The sequence below is a fragment of the Dipodomys ordii genome, unplaced genomic scaffold (genome assembly GCF_000151885.1).
Source record: "Dipodomys ordii isolate 6190 unplaced genomic scaffold, Dord_2.0 Scaffold14, whole genome shotgun sequence".
Lineage (NCBI taxonomy): Eukaryota > Metazoa > Chordata > Mammalia > Rodentia > Heteromyidae > Dipodomys > Dipodomys ordii.
The window spans coordinates 5390539-5399919 of NW_012267230.1; the positions used below are offsets into that span (position 1 = coordinate 5390539).

The 9381-nt window shown below is 60.0% G+C and overlaps 2 protein-coding genes across 2 annotated transcripts in view; both read right to left on the reverse strand.

The window, feature by feature from the left end:
• Positions 1-1724: 1724 nt before the first annotated feature.
• Prrt2 (proline-rich transmembrane protein 2) lies at positions 1725-3285 on the reverse strand. The gene is made up of 2 exons (XM_013011492.1): positions 2419-3285; positions 1725-1995 (listed from the first exon to the last, which is right to left on the reverse strand). Exons 1-2 carry the CDS (start codon positions 3283-3285, stop codon positions 1855-1857), a joined length of 1008 nt encoding a protein of 335 aa, XP_012866946.1. The 3' UTR covers positions 1725-1854.
• A 2211-nt stretch (positions 3286-5496) lies between these two features.
• LOC105981831 (kinesin-like protein KIF22) overlaps positions 5497-9381 on the reverse strand; it is a 17324-nt gene continuing 13439 nt past the window's right edge. Inside the window, exons 13-17 of the mRNA XM_013011179.1 lie at positions 8801-9381; positions 8368-8431; positions 7920-8091; positions 6880-7104; positions 5497-6569 (exon numbers count right to left, since the gene is read on the reverse strand). Of these exons, the coding sequence (XP_012866633.1) occupies positions 6902-7104; positions 7920-8091; positions 8368-8431; positions 8801-9381 (1020 nt within the window). The 3' untranslated portion in view covers positions 5497-6569; positions 6880-6901. The remainder of the gene's footprint in view (positions 6570-6879; positions 7105-7919; positions 8092-8367; positions 8432-8800) is intronic.

A 9381-nucleotide genomic window follows, 5' to 3' on the forward strand; every position in this document is an offset into this window, starting at 1 on the left:
GAGAGAGGCGTGCCTCTCCGCTCGTCCCCACCCCGCCCGCCCTCCAAACCTGGACCCAACTCGCCCGCCGCCCAACTCCCGCAATTCTGGTCAACTCAGCCGCCGTACACACCTGGAGCGCTAAGACCCGCCTCCCAGGCTGCGCAGGGTCACAGTACGCAGGCGCAGAGAAAGAGCGCGAGAGGGCTCCGCGCTAGTCAAAGCTACTTGGAAGAGGAAAGCAAAGGGAGGTTTGCACATGCGCAGAGACACCCTCGAGGGTGGGGGCACCACAGGCTTCGGGGCCCACAGTAAAGATGGCCACCGCCGCGGCGCATGCGTACACCGCCCAACCAAGTTCTACGAGGAGGCGGTGCCCGGGCCCGGAGGGGGGGGGGGGAACCAAGTGAGACTGGAGGCGAGTCTCATGCAGTCTCTGTTTATTGGTGTTTCAGACTCATGCAGCATCCAGCATACAAAAAGGGAGAATCAGTTTGATATATCTTTTTTTTCTTTAAAGGAATTTTAGTTTGTCCCTCCCGACTGTTTTTTTCTTTTTCTATTTTTTTTTTTTTAGAAAACAAAAAGCCCGCCAACTCCGACCGTGTCCTAGCTGGCTCCCAGCCTCCCTTCCTCCTCCCCCTCCTCCTCCTCCTCCTCCTCCGCAGGCTGTCGCGTGCACCCAGCCTCCCTCGCCCTCTTAGAAACTTATTCTAGAACTCCTCTGCCCCTTCCTCGCTTCCTGCTGCAGCGGGGAGTTTTGGTCCTTTTTTTTTAAAAAAAAAAAAAAAACTTTTTTTCTTCCATTACAAAGCATGTGAATGGCCTCAACTCCTAGTTTCTCCAAACAGGAAACAGGTTAAAAAAAAAATCCAGGTGAGCTGGTTAACTCAGATTAATCCTTCAGCTGCTTGGGGCCCTAGGCGTTCAGAACCTGGATTTCCACCTTTGTACAAGACTCCAGGCTGGACCTGGCTTGCTACTTCTGGCACCCAGTAGGTACCTGGGTGGATGGGGGGGTGGGGGAGTGTGCCAGCAGAGAACAGTCAAGCCCTAGGCCGGGTTGCCCTCTTCTGACAATGGCCCCTCTCCTTCTCCAGCCTTATCTAAGTACTGGAGTATTTGCAGAATAAATAGTGGCCAGAGGGGTGAGAAAAGGAGACTAAGGGAAGATGAGGAGGCAGAAAGAGGAAGGGGGGGGGGCGGGAGATGTGGGAAAGGGGGAGGGGAAGATGTTACAGGAAAGGAATGGGTTAGGTGCCAAGACAATGAAATTTGGGAGGGGGAGGCCAGGGTTGAGGCTCGGAGAATTCAGGAGGCTGGAAGAAGTGCAGAGAGGCTGAAAGTGATTCAGGGAGACAGAGAGCGTGCTGATTTTGGGTGATCAGTGCAGGGAGATTTCCAGAAGTGCAGGGTTGGGAAAGCCAAGAGGCTTGGGGGTGGGGGGGGGGAGGGAACATCCACAGGCAAAAGTGCAGGGAGGTTGGAAACAGTGCAGGAAGAAGGAAGGCCCACAGTTGGCAGAGGAGCCTGGCAGGATGCAGGAACAGGAAAGAAGCTGTAAACAAGGCTGCTCAGGCTCCCTTGGTCCTTAGGGATGGGGGCCAGGGCCATCAACTGGCCTTCCCCCAAGGGAGGAATGGACCCAGGGCAGCTCCCAACAGGAAGAAAAGTCTTGGGATGCAGGGCAGAGCCCATTCACTTATACACTGTGGGAAAGGAGAGGGAAAGGACAGACAGACAGACAAGGAAGAAGGGGAGACAAGGAGAGACAAAGGAATAAGTGGGGAAGACAGACAGGAGAGAGCAGGGGGCAGGGGTTAGTAAAGCTGCCCTCATCAACCCTTCCACTCCACCCCTACCTGTCCCAGACCTTCACTCACCGCCTAAGTTGATGACGCAGGAGGCAATGATGATGAGGACCCCCCCTACCAGCGCCACGATGCTTAAGAGTTTGGCCACACGGCCCAGACGCTGGGCCCCATCCACGTCCCCCTGCTGCAGGCTGTTCCGGGACTGGGGTTAGGGTGAGGGGTGAGGTATCATGGACCAGGTCAGGAGTAGCCAGCCCCGCAGGGATCAGGTGAGAGTCATCCAGAGACAGACAGAAAGAGAGAGAGAGGGAGGGAGGGAGGGAAAAAGAGAGAGCAGCCAGCCCCATGGAATTAAAGGAGAATTGGAGAGGGGTGGGGAGGGGCTCAGGTCAGCAAGGTAGTGTAAATTACAGCGCCACGTACCTCCCACCCACAGGGATAACATAGTGGTTGCTCTGGGAGGGTTTGGTCCAGGGAGAGGCAAGCAAAGGTAACTAACAAGGGAAGTAGGATCCATGCAGAGGAAAGGTAAGGCATGGTTATTTCTGGGTCTCTGTCCCAGCACTGGCCAAGGAGCTGGGAGCCACCACCACAAACCTGGGCCCCGGGGTCCCCTGGGGCTCACCATGACGGCATAAGCGAAGGCCACGATGTTGACAGGCCACATGGGGCAGAAGCAAGACAGGATGGCAAGAATGATGTAGTCCCGAGGTTTCTGGGTGCCTTCGCCCCCTTCCACCCCAGACCCTGCCAACTGTGAGCTGGGGTGGCGGCTCAGGCTCCCTCGGGGAGATCCTGGGTGCCCACTGTGGGCCCTTCCTATTCGTTCCTCCTCAACCAGCTGCTGTAGCACTCGAGGGGGAGCTCCATTGGCTGGGGGGGCTTTGGTGGAGGGTGGTGAGTGAGGCTGGGGGGCTGGACCCTCTTCCCCATCCCCAGCCTGCAGTGGGACCACTGCTCCATTCTCCTGCTTTTCCCCTATACTGTCTGTCTGGCCCTCAGGGGTGGGGTCCTCCTGAGGAGGGAGTGCTGGCTGGAGCACTGATTTGGAGGTGGGCTGGGGAGCGGGCTGAGGGTCTGACTGGGGAGCGGGCTCTGAGGTTGGCTCAGGAGATCCCTGGTCTGCTTTGGCAGTAGCCTCTTTGTTTGCCTCTGGTTTGGATGCTGGTTCTTGGCATACTTCTTCAGGGCTGGAGCTGGCCTTTGATTCTCCTCCTGGGTTTAAGCTGAGGTCTGTGGCGGGGGCTGTTTCTGGGGCCCCAGCTGGGGTCTCTGGGGTCTCAGGGGCCAACCCAGTCTTGGAAGACCCTGACTCCACAGGGGCCGCAGTGGTGCCTGAGCTTGGCTGCGGGGCTTCTGGCTGATCTAGGACCTCTGCGTGGACCTGGAGAGGGCCAGTTCCCGCTTGAGAAGGGCCAGGTCCTTCACCCTGGGTCTTGGGACTCTCCTGCAACCCATTTATCTCAGAGACCTCAGAACTGCTGGCTGCCATCTTGAGATGGGAGAGGGGAGAGGGCCCCTCTGGGGAGGAGGGAACGGCAGAGACAGTAGCAAATCCTGGAAGAGGAGGAGACAGGCTTGGTGTAAGGGAAGAGGGGCTCCCGTCCCTGCAGGCCCAAGAGGACCAGGCTTGTGTCTCAGAGCCAGTCTGGTGCCGTCTCTAGGGAGCGGAAGAAAAGTTGGGGTTTCCTTTGCCTAGGGGTGGGACATCCCTGGGGGAGATGCACTCGACTGTCTTCTGCGATGAAGAGCCTTGGGAAGATAAACCCTTTTATACACGGAAGCCTCCCCAGGGGGTACCTTCTTGGGTTTCCCCCTCCCAAACACACCCCAAACCCGCAAGATCCACTCTGAGATCCCAGCAGGTGCCCCGACACCCCCAAAACAAGCAGCTGTGCACACACACGGCCGGGCAGACGGGGCAGGGGCCCGGCACGCTCGCCGCACACCCTCTGCACGCTCTGCGCCCCCCGGGGGGCGCGCGGCCCGGCGGGGTTTCCTTGCCCCTCCTCGGGGACCGGCTCAGCCTCCCCCCCCTCCCGGGGACTGACTCCCACGGCCGCGGTGGGCCGGCATCTCCGCCTCCCGGCGGCGCGGCGCGCCCAGCACCACCCCAGCGCCACCCTCCAGCTCGCCAGCCGCCCGCATTCCCGTGCAACTCCGCGGTCGGTGTGTCTGTCCACTCCTACCCGCAGCCTCCGTCTGTCCCGACCTCACCTCGACGCCGTCTCCAGACAGCTGCCGAGCCCCGCCGCCGCTGCAGCAGCCGCAGCCCGGGAGGGAGCGATCCGGCGAGCGCGCGGAGGGAGGCGGCGGGTCTCCCCTCCTCGCTGCGCGTCTGTTCGTCCCCTCTCCCCGTCCCCTCCCCTACGCTCCACCGCGCGCCGCCCCCGCCCCTCGCACGCCGCCGGCCCCTCCCGGCCGGCCCAAGGGAGCCTCGCGTGCCAGGCCCCGCGTTACCAGGGCAACCGGCCGGGGACCACTCGTGCCCCCTTCCCACGCGCGCCTCCACCGGGGCACCCCTTCCTAAGTCTCGGCCCCTCCCGCCAACGGTCACCAGGGCACCTGGCAGAAGACGGGGTCTTCAGGACGGGACCAGCGAGCCAGGCAGGACAGGTGGAGCCATCCCCACAGCACCCAGAGGGGTCGGGGACCAGGGCAAGATTTGGGGAGGCTGCAGAGGAGCAGGGCGGGGCCCGGAGGGAAGAGAGCCTGCAAAACTGAAGCCTTCCCTACCCCCAGGGAAGCAGCCACAGCAGAGTACTGGAAGACTCGAGAAAGGGTCTGGGCAAAGGAGAGGAGGAATTCCAGAGGGCAGAGCAGACACTGCAGGGCCCGCCTGGAGCCGGGAAGCCCGGGAGCGGAGACCAAGTGCAGGCGGCGGGTCTCGATCCTGCAGCGCCCAGCCCCCGTGGCTCAGGATTTGCAAAGCTTTCTGCAGCTCCCTCAACACCCCTTTCCCGGGTCTTCGGGCTGTCCAGTCATTAGTATTGGTGTCAAGTGGACCAACAGGGGTCTTTATTTACTGCCGGTACTGGGTCTCGAACCCAGGGCCTCTTGTTGGGGCTCTACCACCTGAGCCACACCCCCACTTCCGGCTTGTTAGTAGTTAATTGGAAGAAGTTTCATGCCTTTTCTGCCCAGGCTGACTTTGAAAGATGATCCTCAGATCTCAGACTCCTGAGCAGGTAGGAATACAGGCATGAGCCACCTACACAACCTGTGTGTGTGTGCGTGCACATGCATATATGTATGTGTGTGTGAGTGCGTGCGTGCTCATCTTGGGGCTTGAACTCTAGGGCCTGTGCTCAGTCCCTCCCTGAGCTTTTCTGCACAAGGATACAGTTCTTATCACTTGAGCGCCACAGCTCTACTTCCAGCTTTTTTTTTTTTTTTGGCAACAACCTGGACCTTCATAAACCACCAGTGGCTATTCTGGGCCTGGCCAGATTGGGTATTCTCAATTTGGGAGTCCTGCCACATGTTCTTCAGAGCCCCAAGAGCCCTGCCCACCCGTAAATCTATACTGTAGCTATTCAGGCAGTCTTTAGGGAAGAGACAGAACCCCAGAACCACACGGGCAAGTCTGGATACTGGGCTCAGAGAAATCACCTGGGGGGGTATGTGTGCGTGTGTGTGAGAAAAGATAGGGAACTTATGGGCTTGGTGAGGGCAACTCATTGAACCTGGAACCAGAGCCAGTTTTTATTTAAAATTTATTGTAATGGGGTCCGCGCAAAAGGAGGGAGTGGAGGGTGGGGAACATGCAGGGGACACAGGAACACGATGACATGGCCAGGGCCACAGCTTCAGTCATGGGGGAAGAGGGATGAAAAGAAAAGACCAGGGCTGGAGCTGGGGTGGAAGAGGGAAGGGGGGACACTGGCTGCATTCCCCCACCCCCAGGAAGCACCTCTAGTCCCTGGTTTCCCTCCTTTACCCTGGCCCCCTAAGATTCTATCTCCTGCCTCTGGCCTTAGTGGCTCCTTTTGCTCCCCTTGATTTGTCTTTCCCCTGATGGATTCTCAAGTAGAATGATGTTTAGGGCCTAACCTCAACAACCCTACCTTACTGAAGGTACAATCTTTGCCTTGCCTGCTTCTGCCCATTCTGGCATCTCCCCTTATCCCTCTCTGGGACAATCTTTTGATTTCCCTCTTTCCTCACTTCCCTCCCCCTGGGGGGGGAAAAACAACAACAAAAAGAAAGCACCAACTCCCCAGGGAGGGGCAGCAGACAGTAGAGGGAGAAGGCTAAAGGGAGGAGAGCAAGGACCATGAGGGAAAAGGCTCACAAATCCCTGGGAGGGAAGGGCAGGGGGCTGCAGAGAGGAGAAGGGGGGAAGGGCAGTGGCTACTCCTGTTCTCTGCCACCCCTGCCCACTGTCCAGGGGATTTCAACACAACCAGGGGGACAGGTGTGTGTAGGGTCAGCTCTTGACAAGGAGAAGAGAGGAGCAGGAGAAACTGTGAAAACCTAGCGAATTCCCCTAAGAACGCGTTTCTTCTTCCTTTCTGGAGGCTCCTTGGTTGGTGTGTAGTAGTGAGGAGAGGGGAGAGACCGTACCAAGGGACTTTCCTTCATGCTCTCCTCTCACCCATCAACACTGAGCTCACCAGGGCTGGGAGGGAAGTGGCTGAGAGCTCACTGGCACCCCCTCTGCCCCAGAGAGAGAGCCCACAGCTGTGGGAGGGGCTGCCACTGCTGCTGCTGCTGCCGCTGCTGCCGCCGCCGCCGCCGCTGCTGCTGCCGCCATGGGACAAACCTCACCAGTACCTGCAGTGCGAAAGGAAAACACCACGGATCACAGCACAACCTGAATGGCAAGAGCCATGCATGCCTCTTACCCCAATACTGTCCAACTACTTCCCCTGGGACACAGCCGTTGCTCACTTCCTATCTGATCCCCAGAGGCGTGAGCCTGCCTCTTACCAACAGCCCTACAAGGCCCTCCCTGGTCCAGGCTCCCTAACCTGAGTGACAGATGGGTATCCTTGCCTTCCTGAGATCCCCTAATGGGCCCTTTGAACCCCCTTGTCCCACAACCCCGTCCCACCCCCACCCCCAGCCATGCCCCACGCCTTGCCTGGTGGGTGCAGGGGTCCCCCTCAGCAGGTGGGCTGTGGCTGGGGGGCATCTCCCGGGACAGGGGGGGCGGCCCCCCCCAGATGGGTCTGCATGTGGCCGGCCAGCTGGGCAGGGGTCTTGCAGTGCACGCTGCACAGCTTGCACAGGATGCGGTCAGCCCGCGGGGCCTGGAGCCCATGGTCCTTCACCGCGTGGATGCGCAGGTATGCTGCTGTGGTGAAGCCTATGGGGGGGCGGATTGGGGTAGGGGGATGGGGGGTCAGCCAGGTGGAGACCCCAGAGACGGGGCTGTTCTCCTAGGCTGGGGACACCCTCTTCAAGATGGCCCTGTCCTCCTCCCACCACATCCTTGATAGGCTGGGGCCAACTGCTCTGCTGGGGCTGGTGAGGACAGGCCCTCCCTAGGCTTGGGACCTGGTTTGAGTGGTGTCCATTTCTCAGGGTTGACGCCTACAGAGTTTCCTCCACTCCACATGGCTGGGAGAGCTCTCTCGGGATGGCCGGACACTTAAAACTGATGCCTAGCTACTTGAAGGGTTGACTTCTCAGTAGAGACGGCTGTGTCCCCTCCCTCCAATGCCCCAGTCCGCAGCCCAGTTAGTAAACAAGTACGTTTAAAGCAACTTTTCACCACTACTGGGGCAGGGTGTGTGTTTGTTAAACACCTGCCAATATGTTCCCCTTGCCCCAGGAGCTGGAGACAAGAACTTGTGGCTGTGCAGCTGAAACCTTGCCTTCCCACCCTGGGGGGATTGGCTCTCCCCGGGACTGCTCCTTTCCCAAAGCAGCAGGCACCACTCCCACTGACCCACGCACACCCAGGAAGTTGAGTCTTTTCTGACATGTCTCCTCCAGCCATGGCTTCTTAGAACTGGTGATGTTCAGTTGTCCCCAATGCTGCTTTGCTTGCTTTCTGAAGGGCTCTAGATGCCACGAGCTCTTGGCTACAGCACCCTTCCCCCACATCCGTGGAAAGGCCGCTAGCTCTGTGCCCTCCTCCCTCTGTCCCTGGCCCTCCTGGCATCCCTTAGCATGTACCTTTGTTGCAGAGCTCACAGACATGGTGAGGGCCCTGGCTGTGCACCTTCATGTGGTCCGAAATATAAGCCGAGCTCAGCATCTTGCCACACACATGACATGGCACCTTCTCTTCGTGTCGTACTGTGTGCGCCCGGAGTCGATCCTTCGTAGCAAAAGCTGCCTCACATTTCTGGGGAGGGGGGAGGGGCGTGGGGGGTGTCAAGGAGAGTTAAAGCTTCGGGGAATGGGGAGAAGGGAGCAAGAGGTTAAAAGGATCAGAGCCTTGGGGGTCTTTGATCTGTAGGAAATGAGAGTGAGATGACAAGGTGGTGAAGAAGGAATGAGAGAATGGAGTGAAAAGGCAAAAAGAAGAGAGAGAAAAAGGGGGTCTGAGAGGCTGAACTCAGGCAGCTACAATGAGGATCAAAATCATGAAAACCAGGACAGGAGGAAGCGGGCTTCCTACCTCACATTTGAAGGGCCGCTCTGTCGAGTGCACTTGTCTGACGTGACTGTTGAGGTGATCCGGCCTGTGGATATGTTGGGGTGAGGATTAGGGCTGAGGCTGGGCGGCGGCGGGGGGGGGGGGGGGGAGCCCTCAATCTGCCTAGCTTCCTTTAACAGGTCTTTTTCCAAGCCACCAAGCTTTACAGTCCTGCCTGGGCAGGAAATCCCTCCCCCTTGAACCCCGGCTTCTTCTTCCCCTCCCTCCCCCCCCCCACTGGCGGAGAAGACCCACCTCCTTCGCAGAGGCCCACCCCCTGGCTCCCCGGTACCCGGGAGGCTCCCAGCCTCCTCCCTCCCGGTCCAGCTGGCCTCGCTGCAGTGCCCTGGGTGGCTAGCCCTCCCTCCTGCCCTCCCTCCCTCCCCCAGCCTGCGCGGCCGAGGCCCCTGCACACCGGGAGAAGCTCTTGCCACAGTGGGAGCAGTTGTAGGGCTTGTGCACAGCGCCGTCATGTGAGCGCACGTGGTAGCTCATGCGGTCCTTGCGCTTGAAGCGCTGCTGGCACACCGGGCACTGGTAGGGCTTCTCGTCCGAGTGCGACAGCTTGTGCCGGTTCAGGTGGTACACGTCGCGGAAGGCCTTGCCGCACATCTCGCACGCGTGGTTCTTGCGGATGCGCTTGCCCGAGGCCGTGGTGGTCACCACGCCGCCGGCGGCCACGGCGGCCGCGCCGCCGCCCGTGCCGGTCTCGGGCCCGCCGCCGCCGGCGCCGCTCAGCTGGGGCACGCTCAGCAGGCTCAGGGGCACCATGGTGGGCATCTTCATGGCGCCCGTGGGGACGCGGCCGGCCTTGGCGCCCGTGTGGATGGCCTCGTGCCGGCGGAGGTTGTAGCCGTTCTTGAACTCCTTGGCGCACAGGGCGCAGATGTAGGGCCCCTTGCTCTTTGTCTTCTTCTCCAAGGCGGACGCGACGGGGGCCACGGAGACCGTCGAGGTGGGGGCGACGACGGCGGTGGCGGCGGCGGCGGCGGCGAT